This window comes from Sus scrofa, chromosome 16 (genome assembly GCF_000003025.6).
Source record: "Sus scrofa isolate TJ Tabasco breed Duroc chromosome 16, Sscrofa11.1, whole genome shotgun sequence".
NCBI lineage: Eukaryota > Metazoa > Chordata > Mammalia > Artiodactyla > Suidae > Sus > Sus scrofa.
In genome coordinates this window covers 48,495,349-48,514,627 of record NC_010458.4, presented here as the reverse complement: position 1 = coordinate 48,514,627, position 19,279 = coordinate 48,495,349, and the positions used below count along the sequence as shown (strand labels likewise).

The 19,279-nt window shown below is 43.8% G+C and overlaps 2 protein-coding genes and 1 long non-coding RNA gene across 5 annotated transcripts in view; 2 read left to right on the top strand and 1 right to left on the bottom strand.

Moving 5' to 3' along the window:
- The window catches only part of MRPS27 (mitochondrial ribosomal protein S27), a 133,508-nt gene extending 127,944 nt beyond the window's left edge, over positions 1–5,564 (top strand). For both annotated transcript variants that reach the window (XM_021076728.1, XM_021076729.1), the window contains 2 exons: positions 1,217–1,387; positions 4,394–5,564. In XM_021076728.1, coding sequence (XP_020932387.1) covers positions 1,217–1,387; positions 4,394–4,633 — 411 coding nt within the window. In that variant the 3' untranslated portion in view covers positions 4,634–5,564. The remainder of the gene's footprint in view (positions 1–1,216; positions 1,388–4,393) is intronic.
- LOC110257304 lies at positions 9,935–16,328 on the top strand. The gene is made up of 2 exons (XR_002339756.1): positions 9,935–11,693; positions 11,996–16,328. It is a non-coding gene; the product is annotated as an uncharacterized LOC110257304 (long non-coding RNA).
- The window catches only part of MAP1B (microtubule associated protein 1B), a 98,116-nt gene continuing 92,011 nt past the window's right edge, over positions 13,175–19,279 (bottom strand). For both annotated transcript variants that reach the window (XM_003134032.5, XM_005672533.3), the window contains one exon: positions 13,175–17,687. In XM_003134032.5, coding sequence (XP_003134080.1) covers positions 17,532–17,687 — 156 coding nt within the window. In that variant the 3' untranslated portion in view covers positions 13,175–17,531. The remainder of the gene's footprint in view (positions 17,688–19,279) is intronic.

Below are 19,279 nucleotides of genomic sequence, written 5' to 3'. Positions count from 1 at the left end.
TAACAGGATGTAAAAGTTAAATTTAAGCTGTTTATTTGTTTTGTTTTGCCTTGACCCTGATCACTAAAACTCACACCTTGGCTTTTGTTTGAGCTATAGGGTCTGGTTCCTGTACTGGCCCCTTTTCCTGATGTCCTGTGAATCGCTATATTCTCTGCCAGACATTTATAACAAAGCATACACATTTCTAAATAGATATCCATGTTTTAGCCCTGCTGAGTCAGTGCTAGTGAGTGAAAGCACAGAATTATACATAAATGCTTTATGGAATATATTCCTTCCAGTTTGAGCTGTATTTGCATTCTTTGTGTTCCGACTTAATAGGAATGTGATTCAGATATCAGCAAGAATGGGGTATGTGTCAGCTTTGGGTATAATGTGTTAGTGGCATTAAAAAGCCTTGGAGTGGTTTCTGGATTTTTGTTCTGATGTGACGTGGATGAAATTACTCAGTATCCATACAGGGTCTAATGCTGGTTTTGAAGTTGTTTCTGCCCCACCTCTGATGCTGACCCTTCTGTGGGTCAAGGGAAGTTGCCCCAAAATGGAAGTGGTAGGGGAAGTGGGGTCAGAACAAAAGGAAACCCTCTGTTTTATAACTTGATTACTTTCTAAGTCCTAGAAATCACCTGTACAATAAAGCTCACGTATGCCTGTCTGATCTTTGATCCCTAACCTGTGGATACCCCATGAGGTAAACTCTTCCTCTGAAGGAGGGCCCTGCCTAGGTTCAGAGGCATTACTGTGCGTTCCGAATGGCCCGTTGTTGATTGCGGTCTCTCGTGGTTTTTCTTTGCCTTTCTCCCAATTCCAAACCAAATGAGGAAGAAAGATATGGGAGGGGGTTGAGGGGGCAAGCACTTCAGTGCCCATTGAGCATAATTCTTGGTTGCTTAGAAGTGGAATCGAAGCCAATGTGCTGGTTCACGTAGATAAATCTGAGCTGATGAGAAGTGAAATCAAAGCCAGCACGCTGGTTCAGGTAGATAAATCTGAGCTTGCTTATTTATTTCATTTGTTTTGTACTAAGTGTTCCATGCCTTGCAACAGGATGTTTCCATTGTAAAATTGTGTAACCATTTCTATTTCCTATAATTTGATAAGAGAACTCTTTCACGATTCTTTAGACCCCCGTTTTCCCCTCCTTCCCTTCTCCAACCACTCTGCTTTCGGGGCCACAGGATGTTTAGTCCCTGCCTCTCTTTCTGCTCCACAGCTCGATGTGCTGGACAGAGTGCTGAAGGCTGTGACTGCTCCGGCCCAGGGGACTTCAGAGGAACAGCCCCAGGAAGGTGAGGAAAGCCAGAGGTCAGAAGAACTGGTAGAGCAGTTGGATGTGGAGGAAACTGAACAGTCCAAGCTTCCTCAGTACCTGGAACGATTTGAGGTGAGTTGTGGCTGAATTGAGCCCCCCTCAGCTGTGCAGTAAACATGCTTCTCTGCTGTGGTGCCGGACAGGCAGTTCTTTCATGCATCACTGTCGCACACAAAGGCATTGAAGACTGACGTCAAAAATCACATTTTTATTGCTTGACACAGGAAGTGGTCTTAAAAGAAACAAATAGAATTTTTATGCTCCTTTTTGTGCTGGAGCGAATCGATCACAGTTTTGTTCCCTAAGGCAGCATGTCATTACCCACCCATCCCGGAAGTGTACATGATGGGTTGGGGAATAGCTTACTTCTTCATAGCAAGCACCTGACTCAATCCTGAGTGGAGAGGATCTGTCACTTCTCCATATTGCACTGAACCTTCTTGATCACCAGAAACCCAAGTAGAAATTGCAAAGCCGTGGGAGTTCCTGGGTTAAGAATCCTACTAGTATTCATAAGGATTTGAGTTCAATCCCTGGCTTCACTGAGTGGGTTAAGGGTCCAGCGTTCCTGTGAGCTGTGGTGTAGGTCACAGACACAGCTTGGCGCCAGAGTTGCTGTGGCTGTGCTGTGGGCCAGCAGCTGCAGCTCTGATTCAACCCCTAGCCTGGGAACTTCCCTATGCCTCGGGTGTAGTCCTAAAGGAAAAAAAAAATTGCAAAGCCACGTTTGAATATGATGGAGATGAAATGCAAGCAGCTTCTTTTGCTCAGCTCTGTAATGTGCACTAGTGCCGTTGGAAATGCTCTCTGTCCTTCATGGACGATGTTAGCAGGTTCCCACGGTTTCTTTTCAGGGCAGCCCCGAGCACTCCAGCTGCCTTTGGTAGCTTCCACCTGTACATCCCAAAATGCTCTGTGACCAAGTCAGGGAGGAAGAGCCATGTTCAAAGTTTAAACCCTTGGCCTCTTCTTTGCTCTGTTTCTGATCTATTTAGCAGAAATAGATATATATTGCCCAAAGGAGAATTCATTGTGTGAAGCAGAAAATCTTCCCGTCCATCCCACCTGAACTGTTGTATCATTTTGGAACAGAAGGATGTACCCTTGGCCAGACTATTGCATTGAAATCTTTGCAGTAATTATATTGAACCAGCTGTGGGAAACCTATTTCCCGTGTCCTAAGGAGGCTGCTGGTACCTTTAGCAGCTGTTTCTCCCAGTGCTTCTACAAGGTCATTGATCAGCTTTCCTCTTTTATAATTTAAAAACTGAGAAAGGAAGGTTAATCGATGTTTCCAGGGTATGAGCAGGTAGGTTAAGAATTTACATACCTGTTCTTTCCTTTTAACCTTGCCTAATTTTGCAGATTTAGAGAAGCTAAACAGCAAAACTCTTCTTAGCCCCATAGATGATCATTCAGCATATTTGAATTGACCAAGTCCACCCATCACTCCTAAAAATTAGCAGTTTCTCGTGCTTCCTTTATATTTTATCTGAGAGAATAGAAATCTGTGCCCACATTAAATTCTCAGCCCTCACTTTTCCAGATAGTGCACTTCTTGTGTTCTATGACACCAAGGCTGCTTTTTTTTTTTTTTTTTTTTTTGCTTTTTAGGGCCTCACCCAGGCCAGGGATCGACTCAGAGCTACAGCTGTCGGCCTACACCACAGCCACAGCAACATCAGATCCCAACCACATCTTCAACTTATACCACACTCACGGCAACACCGGATCCTTAACCCACTGAGCGAGGCCAGGGATTGAACCCTCACCCTTATGGTTCCTAGCTGGATTCTTTTCTGCTGCACCACGATAAGAACTTCTGTTTTTTAATTCAAAAAAATAAAAACCAGTGTTTCTGGACTACTGGCTGTGTGTTCGGTGCCAGTGCATTTCATTCATCCTGACCATAGCCCAGGGTGGTCGGTAGTGTACTTCTTGTGTCCTGTGACACCAAGGCCGAGCAAACCTGGCCTATAAGTGCCTGGACTTTGGGTTTGAACTCAAGTTTGCTGACCCAGAGTTGAGTCCTTATTCTGTGTCCAAAGCTGTCTCCTTGGCCTCAAACCACGTGGAAAGCGATATCAGAAAGAAATAATTTTCATTTTACACTTTCTTTTCTTCCCAGTGCCCGACTTTTGTTAGACCCAGGTAATCTTTCGGGGCTCATTTTTATATGACTGACATGTCACACTAGGTCCCTGCCACTCCTTGAAGCCCATAGGCCCCTCCCACCTTCCAGGCCCCCCACCCCCCATTGGAGCAGGCTCATCTCCTACACCAGTGAATTGCATTTGTTTGTGGAACATGGGGTGTGTGGTATATGCTAAATCTGGGGCCATAAGTGGGTCTCCGATGATCTACATCTTGAAGCACTTAAGTAGATGAGTGTTTTTAGTGCATTACTTCTGCAGAAATACAATACCGGCCGCACAGAGCTGCCATTTCAGATGGAGCCATAAGCAGTAGGGGTGTCAAGGCTGACCTGCCCTGAAGCACAGCAGGTGGACGCTCATAATAGCGCAGGCACTCATGGGAGCTGTTTAGCATGCCATTAGTGAGAAAGCCTTGACGTGATTGCCATCTGTTGAAAGGAGTACTCGTTAGGCAAGCATTTATCTCAGTTATTCTAAAGGAAAAGCTGTAGATGGCTTACTCCATTTTAGCACCTACTTCTGCCATTTTGTTTGCATCTCACTGTTCTTTGTTCGTGGAGTTTGGCGCAGATCAGAGTGGAAATGGAGGGTTTTTCTTGTGTAGTCTTTGTGGTTTAAAGCAGGTTACTCGGGGAATCACAGCATACGGAGTTCCATTTCCTGTTTGAAGGGGAGGAAATCACATGCGGCACATCTTAGCAGAACTGCTGGGCTGGGAAAAGAGAGAGAGAGGAGAGCACAAGAGCTAACAGTGTCTGGATGAAAGGCAGCATGACAGGCTCCCAACGAAGTACCTTTTCCTGCGAGCAGAATGTGTGGCCATTTTGAAAGGGACTTACCTCTTCTCCCTTCCACTTTGTGTTTTTCCCCTCCCTACCTCTCCCACATCTTCCCCCCTCCCCACCCCCTTTGTCTGCACCAGGCTTTACGTTCTAAGCTGCAGGCTCTGGGCAAAGTGGAGTCAGAAAGCCTGCTGACCCTGAGCACCCAGCTCGCCAAGGCCCAGCTCCCCACCTGTGAAGCGGAAGACATCGCCGTCTATGAGCAGAGGCTGCAGCAGTGGCACGGGGAGCGCGTACGTTTGATCCAGAGAGAACAAGAGCAGAGGGAGAGGGCGAGGCAGGATTACGAGGCTCGGAGAGCAGCCAAGGCATCTGCCTAACCAGGCCGCTCGGGGACCCCAGGACCCTCACCAGACCTGCTGCAGGATTCATAGTCACTCAGCTGCCTCCTTTTCTTGAAGCGGAGCACCTGTGGTGTACAGGCCATGCTGTCCCACCTGTCCAGCCACTGTGACCACCCACCCAGATGCCAAGAAGGCTGTGGACCCATCGGAAGTGGCCAGTAGTCAGTCTGAAGCTACCAGCTAAATACCCTAAGTAAGGGCTCTCAAGGCTTCTGGTGGAGTTCCTGGGGGACAGGAATCAATTTTGAACTTGGAAAGTCCCTAATCCTTAGCAATGATGATGCCGTGGTTGAAGAATCAGGTCTTAAGCACAAGCTTTGGAATGGTTTCTGTCCCCAGCCCAGACCCGCTGCACATCCTGAGATCTCGTCCCCTCAGTCTCCTCTTCTGCACAAGCTCTCGGCCCAAGCGGGTTGGGGGTGCCCACACACCCTCTTGCCCCTCTTCCTGCGTCTTCCCCTTCCTGAACTGACCTGTGGGAAGTTCGGTGCAGGAGCAAACATAAGGCCTGCTGGCTTTTGAATTTCAGGGGGGCCCCAGTGGCATTTTGAGAATGCAGGGGCTTCTGAGGAGAGACTTTGGCCTGGCTTTCCCATCATGTTGGGATAACTTTTATACCAAGCGTTGTCTCAGCTTCTCATCAGTCAGGTCAAGGAGCCTTCCGTGTATCCACATGTACACACATACAACTTGTCAACACAAGTTCCAGTTAGAAGTTGGAGAAAATGAGGGATGGGGTGGGGCTTGCAGTGCAGAGGAGAGATGCATGATTGTGAAACCGTCTGGAGGCGCAGAACTCCCCTCTGACGTTTCCCTGTAATGTTGCCCTTAGGTGTAGTGGTGTATTTCTACACAGCGTTGAGCTCTTTTATCAAGAACCTGTGGAAATAAATGTTCTGGGATCATCTTGGTGTGGTCTTCATCTTTGGGCGGAGGGAGGGAGAGGTAGGGACTCATCCTCATGATACTTACTGTGATCTCGAGCAGCATATTTTCAACCCTCCTTCCCCAGTAGCCTGTGGCATTTATAATGATAGTAGCCACCACCACCACTAACATTCTTGAGGACTCGCTGGACGCCAGCAACTCCAGCAGCTGAATGAGGTAGGTACTGTTTTCCCATTTTTTTAATAATGCTTTTTATTTTTTCCATTATAGTTTATTTACAGTGTTCTGTCACTTTCTACTGTACAGCATAGTGACCCAGTCACAAATACATAGATACATTCTTTTTCTCACATTATCCTCCATCACGTTCCATCATAAGTGACTAGGTATAGTTCCCTGTGCTGTACAGCAGGATCTCATTGCTTATCCACTCCAAATGCAATAGTTTGCATCTATTAAGCCATTTTCGAATGAGGAGGCTGAAGCTGTACCTCATGTGCTGTTAGGTTAGTTTCGTACTGCTCCTCGCCCTGCGTGTCACCTCCATGCACAGGTGCGAACAGTATCCCCTCAGGGCCTTATCTTAGGGAGAGGGTCATGACCAAAAGTCAGTTCTCAGGTGTTGGTCCATGGCAGGGCTTTTTCAGCCACTCCCTTACTATGTCAAGAGGGGGATTTGAGATACATCAAAAAGAGCCTTTTTGCTCAATGACCATCATTCAAGAAGTGTCTGGTTGCTAATTCTACTTGTGGTTTTGCCTCCATCTTCCTCCTCCTCATCTGTCCTTGTCGCACTTTGCTTCCAGTCCTCACCAGAAGAGACCACCTCCACTGTGCTGCTGCCCAGCAGTTTTCCTGCTCCCCGCTCCTTGGAGTTCCGCACGTGCGTCTCCATCCCTCTCGCAAACCCTCCGCTCTGGGAGTCTTTCCTCACCCATCTCCCGCCCTTCCCCCAGGCTCTCATCTCCTGAGCTATAGGATAGCCTCTCACCTTCCTGGATGATCACAGAAGCTGACCCCCGTTGCCCTTTGGCCGTTTCACCACTGCCACCTGTATTTCTTCCACGTGGATAGAGAAACTGCTGTTGGCACCCTGGCCTCTGGAGATGACCTTCCCTGTACCAGATCTTCCCTCTAGCTGGCCTACCATGGTCACAGCCAGACCCCCACCGAGCCTCGTGTGATTAATCCAGGATCTTAGAGCCTTAAGTCTCATTGTCCCAGCCTTCCCTTTCATCATAGAACTCCTGTGGAACCAGCTCTTCCTTGCACTTAACTGCCTTTGAGCCCTTAGCCTTTACCCTGTCACTCACCCCTCTGATCTCTAGAATTCAGGCCTTACTGCTTTCCTTACAGCCTGGGCCCCTACAGTTGGCCATCCCACAACCCTCTCATTAGCATCTTTAATTTCTTCTCGGGCCCACTTGCTGTCTGTGGACCTATGTCCTTGGAGCCACCTGTTGCATGTTGCATCGTGTCCTTCCCCCACCAAAAAAAAAAAAAAAAAAAGGTTAGAGCCCTAACCCCAGTGCCTTAGAATCTGACCTTCATTGGAAATACGGTCTTTACAAAGTTAATCAAATTTTTAAAAATTTGGACACAAAGATAGACGCACAAACAGAAGGTGAAGACGCACAGGGAGAGGATGGCTACATGAATGGCGTGGAACACCTGCAAGCCAAGGATCGCAAGCCAACACCAGAGCTGGAAGAGGCAGGGAAAGGACTGCCTCCCGGAGCCATCAGACCCTGAGAATTTAGCTCTAACTGTGACGTGTATCATCTGCAATGACCCTTTTCCCTCTGCCCTGTTAGCACCACTGACCGCCCCCTTAGAAGCTTGGTGCTATAGCAGACAGTCTGTCTCTGATCTGGCGCTGCGTTCCTGCACTCACAAGCATTTGTGTGGCACATTCTGTGTGCTGAGCACCATACTAAGTGCCATGTTTACAGTCCAGTAAACAATAGGCCCTACCCTCAAAGAACGTAGGTTCTAGTGAGGGAGAGAAGGCAGGCATGTTTCCACCTGTCAATGCACAGCTACAAGGCATCACTGGAGACACAAAGTGATGTGGATGTGGGTGTTCACAGCAAGAGCCCTTCAAGCCCAGAGCTGGGAAAGCTCTAATGAAGGGAACTCATCACCCCTGCTCTGTGCTTGACTTAGTCACATGGGTCTGGGCCAAGCTGTCCTGGAGAAGAGAGGCTCCTCTTTTTTCCCATGGAGTTGTGTAAAGTAGACATTCAAGAGACGTTAAATTAGCCTGAAGTGAAGAGCTCACATCCACCCCCAAAAAGGAAGAAGAAAGAAGAAAGGGTGGGAAAAGAAAAAACAACGATGAGGTACAAATGACTTACTCTCCCCTCTGGGGCCTGTGTCGTCTTGGCACCGGACTTTGCATTTTGTTTGTATACCTTCTAGCTGGCTGTGGATGTCAGATACATGTAAGTAGTCAGAGACCTTGAAAACTAGTTTGTCAACGTCTTTTTCACTCTGAATGCAGTAGCATCTATTGAGTCCAGGGGTGCTGCTAAACCTCTTACGGGGCGCAAGGCAGCCCCCGTCACAAAGAACTGTCTGGTCAAAATGTCAGTAGTGTCAAGTTTATATATAGTGTGTGTGTGTATGATTTATCATATTATTTTCCATTATAGTTTATTATACTGAATAGGGTTCCCTGTGCTATACAGTAGGACCTTGTTGGTCATCTATTTTATTATATATAGTAGTTTGTATCTGCTAATCCCACATTCCTTATTTATCTCCCCCCCCCCACTGCCCCCGCTTGGTAACCTTCAGTTTGTTTTCTATGTCTGTGACTGTTTCTGTTTTGTAAATAAGTTCATTTGTATCACATTTTAGATTACACATATAAGTAATATCATCTGGCATTCATCTTTCTAACTTCACTTAGGTCCATACACGTTGCTACAAATGATGTTATTTCATTTTTTATGGCTGAGAAGTATTCCATTACACACACACCACATCTTCTGTATCCATTCATCTGTTGATGTACATTTAAGTTGTTACTTTCACATCTTGGCTATTGTAAACAGTGCTGTGTTGAACACTGGGGTGTGTGTATCTTTTCAAGTTTGAGTTTTCTCCAGGTATATACCCAGGAGGGGCATGGCTAGATCCATACGGTAACTCTATTTTTAGTTTTTTGAGGAAGCCCCATACTGTTTTCCATAGTGGCTGCACCAATTTACATTCCCACCAGCAATGTGAATGTTCCCTTTTTCCCACACCCTCACAGCATTAATTATTTGTGGACTTAATAATGATAGTCATTCTGACTGGTGTGAGGTGGTACCTCATTGTAGTTTTGCTGTACATTTCTCTAAGAATTGGCCATGTTGCACATCTTTTCACATGCTTAATGGCCATTTGTCTGTCTTCTTTGGAGAAATGTCTATTTAGATCTTCTGCCCAGTTTTTGATTGGATTGTTTGCATTTTTATTATTGAGCTGTATGAGTTATTTATTTTAGAAATTAAGCCCCTGTCAGTCACATCGTTTGCAGGTATTTTCTCCCAGTCCGTGGTTGTCTATGATTTATGCGACTTTGCTGTCTGGGTGTGTAGCTGGGACCAGGAGTCTTGAGTTCCAAATGAAGCTGCACTGGTGTGACCTCACGTGAGTCAGCTGAATCTGACACCATTGTACCAGTTTTGTGGCTGAGGAAGGGATGAAGTCTGAGATGGGCTCAGAGGGCTTTGGCTTTAGTGAATCATAACAGCAGAAAATGTGGTGTAATTCTATTTTCATTAAAATGCTGTTCGTAACCTTCAGAAACGAAGGAACTTTTAAAACCGAAAATGATAAATTTTTAAATCCTACTTTAGAAAATGGGGAGTGCCTTTCAACAAACACAGTTACGTCAGGAAAGTTGCTTATATAATCTAAAATAACAGCTTCCCTTGAAAAGAACGTTTTCTTTCCCTGTTAATTTGGCCTTGTGCTGACATTGCATGCTTCTGTGCGGATGTTATTACCTATACGGTAATGAGGAAGTCCAAGAAAAGGATGGTGGCAGTGCCTTGGAGATTGTGGCAATTACCAGAGGGATCACTCTTCAGAACAAAACTGTGACACTTAGGCTCTGTGTTTATTATGCCTGAATGTGAGGATTCCAGCTCTTCTGAGCTGGACATGTTCAGAAAACGGTTTATTCTTTTTTTTTTTTTTTTTTTTTTGTCTTTTTGCCATTTCTTGGGCCGCTCCCACGGCATATGGAGGTTCCCAGGCTAGGGGTCTAACGGAGCTGTAGCCACCGGCCTACGCCAGAGCCACAGCATCGCGGGATCTGAGCCGCATCTGCAACCTACACCACAGCTCACGGCAACGCTGGATCGTCAACCCATTGAGCAAGGGGCAGGGATCAAACCCGCAACCTCATGGTTCCTAGTCGGATTCGTTAACCACTGCGCCACGACGGGAACTCCAGAAAACGGTTTATTCTTACAAAAAAAAAATCTGAAAATAAATTCCATTATGGGCTTTAAATGCTAGATCAAGAACTTTGGGGAAGATTTATAAACGACTTAGAAAAGAATATTATATCCTCTGATACACCCAGTGAGTGGTAAGAGACTTTGCTTGCTTTTTTTTGGTTTACTTGAGGCTTCATCTCGGCAGAGTTCAGCATTTTAATTCTTAAAACCCCCTCTGAGGTTAATATGCTTAAGATAGTATGTGGAATAGAATAGGCACGAATGCACATTAGAAATTCCCTCCAATGACAGTATGCGGAGCCACTGCTGGGCGTCAGTGTTTTCCAGGCTCTGGCTTATGTGCAATCATGTATCCGTCCTGATGACACAAATTTAGATTTAACAACTCCTCTTTGTGAATGCCCGTTCCTGACTAATTTAATCCTGCCTGGTTAAATAAATGCTTTCTAATCCTGTAGGGCAGGGAATATTACCCTCATATGACAAAGGAGAAAAATGAGATTTAGTGACTAGCATAGAGCCGCATAATTAATAAATGGCAAGAACAGTGCTAGAACCCAAGTTTTTCAGGTTCTAGACCCCCTTTCAAACAACGACACCGTATAATCACTGTGCTAACATGAGACTAAGTACAGTCATTCATTTGTTTAATCATTCAACAGATACTTATTGAACATCTAGCATGTGTCAGAAATGGTTTTAAACATCACTGAGGATACAGAAGGAAACAAAACAGACCAAGCCCTTCCCTCAGTGTTTCTAGACTACGGAAGGAGACATAATAATTTATGTCACGTGGTGATCATGTGATATGGAGACAAAACAAGGAAAAGAGAGCACTATTAAGTGGTGGGGTTGCATACTAACAGGGTGGTAGGGTAGGGGAGACCTTCCTGAGAAGATGACCCATGGGGGAGTTGAAGATGATGCAGTCACCTGGGGAAACACCTGGTAGACAAAGGCTCCAGCACCGAGCCCTGGAGGGAAGCACGGCTGGAGCATGTGAGGGGTAGCAAGGCTGGTATGGCCAGAACAGAACATGGAAGGTGGAGAAAAGCAGGAGTGGAGGCCAGGGAGACGAGGATCAAGGAAAGGACTGGCAGTGAAGGCCCCTAGCCCATCAGTAAGAACACTGGCTTTTACTTGGAGATGAGAACCCGTTTGAAGTTTTGGAGCACTGGGTGGCATGATGTAACCTAAGCTGAAACCAAGAACTAGGACTGGGCTGATTTTTATGGGGCTATTACCCCATGAAAGAGGCCTCATTACGATTCTCTATCATCTGTGAAAACATTGTCGGCAACCCCAGAGAATTAGCCAGAAGAACTTCTCATATTAAAGGAATTGACGGTGATTAAAACTCAATCTGCCTATGTGGGTCCAGCAATGTGAAATATAAGAACAAAGAGGAAATGGTGGGATCCAGGATTATGCAAGAGACCAAGAATTCATGAGTCAAGAGCATGTTGGAAGATCATTACAGGGACACAGAGAAGCATTTAGAATGAGCAATACTTTTATGAAGAAAAAGAAAATGTAGTCATAGTACCTTAACAGACCTTGGTCAATTTGCGGGCAAGGTAGGGAAAACGAAACTGAAGAAACGCTACGTTCAAGGTAGAGAAGGAAAAGGACCACCTCGGAGGGGACAAACTTCTGTCATCTCTGCTGTCCTCCGCCTGGAAGAGGTGAGACAGAAATACGTGGATGGGTGCAGGTAGGGTGACCAACTACAAGGGGCTGAGGGATATCGGGGGCTGAGGGATCTCCGGGACATGGGACTTGGGCTGAGCTTAAACCAGGGCCATCCTGGGTGAACCGGGGTGGTTGGTTACCCTAGGTTCAGGCCAGAAAGACTTCTTGGAACTGAGTAGTTTGGCAGTGGAATAGAAAACAACTTATTTAAGTTTTATCTGATAGATGTAATGAACATCTCTTGGAAATGATTTCCCACCCTGAGTTCTCACATGCTCAACCCTTTCACTTCTAGAGGAATTTCAGAATCCCTTCTGGCAAATAGTGACTTCTCATGGCACCCGTCAACCAAGCCCCACGGCTTGGAGGCCCAGTGTAAGATCAAAAGGAGTGTATGTGACAGACACCATCATGACTCCAGTCAGGCTGCAGTGGGTTGTAGAGGCCAAAAGACCCTCTCTGAAGACAGACAGGACCAGGTACTGCAAGTCTCTTGAGCACTCTGGGCTCATCTACTGTGGAGGGAACTGAGGTGCCAGGCCTCCCACTGTATCCTCTGCCATTCTGGGCAGTCTGGGCTTCCCATCATCCCCTGAGCCTGCATGCCACCTGTTGCCTCTGCCTGGGATTTGCTTTGTTTAAAGCACACACACCAGGTCTCAGTTTATTCATCACTTCTGGTGCTTTTCCTATTTTCACCTAAACTCACTCTCGGATTTTGGGTGCTCCCGCCACCACGTTCAGTTAGAGCAGCACTTGTGTTTGTTCACCTTTAAATTTCCACAGGCTTACCCACTGCTTGTATAAAGGTACAATAATCACTGAGTGACTTTAGGGAATTCTCCATTTTTAAAATTATTTATATCACTTTTCCTAAACAACTTTTAGTTCCTAGGTGTGAATCAAATCCACAACATATTTTGTTAGTTATATAGAATTTTATTCTGTAACTGAGCAAGAAACCAAGAAGGAGATAAGGTTTTGGAGTACAATGGCTTTGTAGAGCCCCAGAAAGTCAGCCTTGGGAGGGCCCATCCAGTTCCTTTACTGTCTAATCAGAAAAGGAACTGATTAGACAGAGGTCACACAGCTGAGTGTCGCAGAGGTAGGATTAAAACCTTGCTTTTGTTTATATTGTGATTTAGTAGGAAACCCTCCCAATAGCCTCCTTCAGCTACACTGCTCTTTGTTTTCTTTTTAAGCAATAATTTCAACTGTCTCTTTCTCTGATCTTCCAGTTTCGTTTTTTAGACCCCAGGGTTTTCTAGGGCTTGGCTAACAAGACACCAGCTGTAGAAATAGCAGCAGGGCCTTCTCAGCAGCTTCCCAGAAGCCAGAGAGCCCACTCTGAAAAGCATACAATCTCCCCTTTGAATTAAGTTCCCCCCCAACCCCCGCCTCTGTGAGAGGGAAACCCCAGCTCCCAATGCACCCAACTCAGTAACACAGTGAAAAACAGCACAGCACACACAACTTTTGCCACTTTTGTATTTTTATTGTGGAACTGAGGTTTTTTTTTTTTTCTTTTACATCAAATATCCTCAATGGAAGAGGGGATATTGCACACAAATATCATAAAAGCACTACATATTACTTTCACTGGAAACTAATTTTCTACATTAGATATGACTGGATAGAAGTGATGCAGGATTATAAGACATAATACCATACACAGCTGCAGACTGACACAAACACCATTCAGAACAAGAGAGAGGAGTGGGAGGTGCTTCTCAGGGAGGCTCAAGAGGACTTCCTTCCAGGCCGGAAGGAGAAGGGCTGCAGGCAGCGCGGTAAGCAGGACTCCAGCGCTGCAGTATGTTCTCTGAAGGGCAGCCCAGTCTTGATGCTCCATCACGATGGCTCCTTTTTGGGGAGCTCCAAATGAGTGCAGAGAAGCTATTTTTTTTCCCTTCCGTTTCAGTTTTTGATGCTGTCTTTTAAATCAATAAAGTCACAGATTTTTTTTTTTCATAGTAAATAGGTTTTTTTTTTTTTATACCAGGTGAATAACCTAATTGCTCTCAAGGAAATGCTCATCCCTAGGCTGCTTTTGGTGTGTTGTTCAGTTGGTTAAAAGATAAAAGCTTACATACAGTTCCTTTCAAATGGAAACAGGATCTTTTTTTCTAAATCCGAAGTGCAAAAAAAGTTATTAATCTAACTCACAATATCATTACTGAGCAGGAACCTCCTGTGACAAGTGACTAAAGAGAGGCAAGAAAAGCAATTTCAGAATTGTAGAGCAGCTCCTAAGAGCTGAAATTTGGTGACAGAGGGAAAAATGGAAAGTGGTAAAATTTCCATTAGCAAATGATTAAATCTTATTAAATGGGTATCGGAAAGCCCCTAAACTGTATAAGCTATTGGAGACACTTAAAACATTCATATACACTGGGGAAACCATTCACTATGATATGTAAGGTAAAGGAAAAAAAAAATTTTTTTTTTGAACTCCATGGAAAATGGCATTTAAGGGTGGGGGCAGGGGGCAAGAGTGGGGGAGGGTCAGTCATTGTATCCAGTCCCACCACAAGACTGAGAAAGCATGCACAGGGGTTGGGTTTTAAGAAAGGGCATAGAATTAGTTAAAATTGAAAATGCAGGATCATCTCTAACATTTAGTCTGTAGAATTTTGTTTAAGAACACTACCAAAAAGGTCATGATCATGAGTGCTATCTTGATGGAATCCCATCACTTAAACAGAGTGTAAATTCCTTCCACTCAATATTCAAATATTCAATCTATACAATTGGATTAAGTAATCAGCATGAATAAAGCTCCTAGAAGTCTGTGTCCATCTTTAGCTCTCACCATGAACTGTACATGGTACACTGCGATGGCTTGTTTACTAAACTAATTGTGTATTTATGGAACTAGCAAAATTAGGTTAGTCACACAGGTAGGAAAGGTGTGTGGAAGGACAGGAGCAACCCGTTATGTAAATGTTGGTTTTCCTGTTATATTCAGGCTCCGTGGTCATCGCTGAGAACAATGGATGGAGAAAGGTACTGATGTATTTCATAGGAAAAAGAGCCAGCTGACCAGTGACAGCTTTTGTATATCTTTTTTTTCCATTAAATTCCAGAGCAAAAGACAAGAGAAAAAATTAAAAAAGGAGTGGGAATAGAATGGTTATAATTGAATTCTGGCTATAATTCTCCTCAAATGTTTGGTTTTTTCTTAAAATAATGTACATGCTAAATAAATTTAATTTGGGAAATTAGAAAATAATTCCATCTTCTATCAAAGAAAAATCAACCAGAGGTCTGGATTTGGCAAGAAGGCTGGAAATCTGTTTCTCTTCCAATGAATGCATTATGTGAACCAACTTAACAACTAATCATTCAATAATTATCTGGAGTATCTTAGGTTGTCTCATAAGATATGTTTGAAGTAGATGACTTTATACTCACTGAAATCCATTTTTGTCACAATGAGTTTTCCATCATGTGCTCCTTTTTTTGTACCCTTAATCATTGTGGTGGTCTTAAGGATTTCAAAGAAACAGGGCAATAAATAAAGCTGCATTTCTAGAGAAGCCTAAAAAAAAATAGAATATTAACTTTTTTAAAAAATTAAACATTTGAAAAATGTAATTCACAGCATTAAGTAGACTGCATTAGATCCTCAGTGAAGGGACCTGGAAGAAGCATTGTTTAAACCCTCATAGTAGTTAGCAGTGCAAAACACACACTTATCAGACAAAAATAAACGAAAATGTTAATTCTGAAATAAATAACTAACATAGGAAATAAAACGAGGTGATTGTTGACTACTCCGTAGATCTTAGAGTCTGCAGGAGACGCAACGCGACAGAGCCCAGCACAGCTGTCACTGAGAAGTTTGCCACATCTGAACACTGGGTGCGTGGATCTGCAACTCGAATCTTGGTGTCGGTTTTAATCATGATCTGGCTTCCCAGGTTCATAGTTGGATGACGAAAATGATGGAAATGATCTTTGAACTCTACGTGATGAATCGTACGAGTTGGGAATTCACTTGCTTTCAGTGTATTTTTCCTTTATTATTATTTTTTTTTTCCAGAAAAGAAAATCCCAAAGCAAATTTTTGCTAAGGTTCTTTGAACTTGTCTTGGCTCTTTTACCTCATGGTTGAAGATCCTGAAAGAAGTATGTAGGAAACCAGTGGGTGCTATGCTTGTAAAAGCCTGGAAAAGTAGCCATTCTCCCCCCAACTCTCAAATAGCACATGCTCAGATTTCTGTTATGGAAATTAAGGGGTGGGAGGTATCACTATTCCTGGTAGTGATGGGCTTTTTATAAATATTATTACTGCAATATCAGACTTCACTCTCACTAGAACTTCAAAAAACATTATTCATTTTTTTGTCTTATGAAACACTTAAAAAAAAAAGAAGGCGGTCACTTGAAAATTTTCTTTGCATTTTCCTGTAAATGAAAACATTTGTTAAAAAGTTCATCTATGAAAAGTTCTCACATATCTAAAAAAAAAAAAAAATTCTTCTGTACACTTGTTCCCATAATTATGCTGAAATTAATGGAAAATTAAAAAAAAAAGCGCCAATGTAAGACAAAGGAAGGTAAATACTGTACACTTGCTGAGAAGCTCTTCCACCGTTAAGATTTACTGTTTTCCCAGTTCTGATCACAGAAGCCATTTCCATCTTGAACTTGCAGTAGTAAAGAAGCTACGAAAGGCTCAACCTGTTTGGCTGAGGGGCCTGAGGTGGTATTTAACATGCAGTGCTCAGCATCAAACTGTTGCACCAATCAGGTCAGCTCCTAGTACCCCTCCCACGCGCACACACATGCTCCTTTAACTGGAGTATCTATAATCCTACACGGATGTTTTATAAACTTGCTGTCTCACATTAAAAAATAAGTGCATCAAGTATCTTTGTACATTCAAGTCACTTTCTAAGGCAAATTGTCTACCCTTTGTACTCCCAACTGCTTTGGTATTTGCTTGTTAATTGGGGTGGACTTGGGTGTCTCCGCATGCAGGTTAATGGACTCCGAGTGGACTAACTGGGTGCACAGATGCTGGGAGCATGCCTTAGATCAATCTACTTGTGTGTCTGAAGAGTCTGAGAGTTCTGAATGGGGTTCAAACGCTTGCGTGCCCAGTCTACACTTGCTATGCTATGTCAGTGTGCGGCCTTTAAACTGAAGGAGCTTAATTAAGGCGTGAAAAAATCTCACATGCCCTCTTAACAAGTTCTGTTCTGTTTTCTTCCAGCCAACTCGTTTTCGACCATTAAGACCCTCTCTGATGACTCAAGCTGACACAAGTTGCAAACGTGGCCTATGCCGACTCCAGAGTACAGACAGAAAATGCAGACCTAACTGTTGGTTATCTTCTCCTCCTGACCCCACCCCGCTCTCTCGCTCTCTCTGGGTAGCTCACCAGCACTCTCTACCATTACGTCTCTTTCTCTCGCATTCCTTTTTCTTTCTCATTCTCTCTCTCTTTCTCTGTCCTGCGTCCCCTCTCTTTTGTGCGCACGCGCTCTCTCTCTTCCTCTCTCTCTCTAAGACAAATGCCTCTACCTAGCAGAAGTCAGTTGGGTTTGCTAGTGCATGGTTTCCAAATGTCCAGCAGAGATGAACTGGGGTAGGTAATTTTGCAGTAACTTGAACCCTAGTGTGGGAATACTGTTACTTCCCTTAGCATTCAGCAAAAACTGAGAAATGGTAGTGACTTGTATCACCAGGACACAGTATAGCGTTTGGCAGGTAACAGTTCAGTGACTTATTTAGATGAATTGACTGTTTTAGAAAAGGTGGTTTCAAATTGAAGAATTTCTGGAAACAAAGTTCAAATCCTGTGGTGTGGCTGGCCTTGGTGGTTACAGTTCGATCTTACATGCAGGAAAGGATTCGTCTTGCATAACCACGGTGCTGCTGCTTGCTAAAACCATGATGTTGAGGTCCTGCTGTTTCTCATGGGTCTCCTGATACCATTCCCTCATCACCTCCGAGTCATGAGTCGGGATCAGGGTCACCTGCAAGGGGTGAGAAAACAGCTGCTTAAGCACAGAACCAGAAGTCAGATGAAAGACAAAACAGGACAACAATAAGGTATTAATGAGACCACTGGAAAAAAGAAGGGGAAGGAGGAAACTCTTCTACTGTCCTTAAGAAATTCAAAGGACGTTTCAATTTCTACTTTCTAGGACCCAGAATAAAGCTGTAAAAAAATTAGTTTTTCTGGGGGAACTAAAGACTGGAATCAAAAGCAACGCATGATTTGTCAATTAGTTCATCCGTATTAATTAGTCACTGGGTTTTTTATTTAAATAAATTTTATCTGAGTATAGTTGACTTAGAAAGTTGTGTGAGTTTGAAGTATACAGCAAAGTAAATCAGTTATGTATATATATCCATTCTTTTTTCAGATTCTTTTCCCATTTAGGTTTTTACACAGTAGTGAGTAGACTGCCCTGTGCTAGACAACAGGTCTTGTTTCCTCTCTATTTTAGGTGCAGTGCTGTGTATTAAATGTCAGTCACAACCCCCTAATTTATCCCTCCTGCCCCACATTTCCCCTTTGGTAAGCATGAATTTGGTTTTAAAATCTTTGAATCTTTATAAGTTCTTTTGTATCATGTTTTGTTAGCTTCCACATAATAGTGATCTTATGTGACATTTGTCCTGTCTTACATCATTTAGTTTGGTATTTCTAGGTCCATTCATCTTGCCGCAAATGGCATGACATCATTTTTTTATGATTGAGTAATACTCCTTTGTGCGTACGTACCCCATCTCTTTTACCCAGGCCTCTGTTGATGGACATTTAGGTTGCTTCCATGTCATTCTGACTAGCGTGAGGTGATACCTCACTGTATTTTGATTTGCATTTCTCTAATAATTAGCGGTGTTGAGCATCTTTTCATGTGTCTTCTGGCAATCTGTATAGTCACTGGTTTTTCAATTCCTTAGTGTTAAAAGAAGTATTTCCTTTAACACAACTGGTCAGTTTTACATTAAAGATATTGCATATTTAATCCAAGGTGCTTTAGTTATTATTGAAACTGATTGCTTGTAACTAATTTCATCCTGAGAACAAAGATTTGTATCTTTCTTTTTTTTTTTTTAAAGGGCCACACCAAAGCATATGGAGGTTCCCAGGCTAGGAGTCAAATCAGAGCGGCAGCTGCTGGCCTACATCACAGCCACATCCATGACCTACACTGCAGCTTGTGGCAATACCAGATCCTTAACCCACAGGCGAGGTCAGGGGTTGAACCCATATCCTTATGGATACCAGTCAAGTTCTTAACCCGCTGAGCCACAACAGGAACTCCCAAGATTTGTGCCTTTAATTTGTGTGTGTGACTGGGGACATGGAGTGGGAGGGGTAGGTGGATAGATACGGGCTTGAACAGCAAAAATTCCATCTAGTATTCAGGAAGAGGTCACTGGGTGCTTCTCATTAGGTTTCATATGATGAAATGAGTATTTCCATTTAATGCTATGCACAGTTTACTAGATGACTATACATAAACCATAATAAAACTTAGATAAGCAGAAATCACAGCTAAAGTAAGAGTGGTTTGTGGCCAGTTAGGATGTTTGGGAGCTGGCATGCCCTACT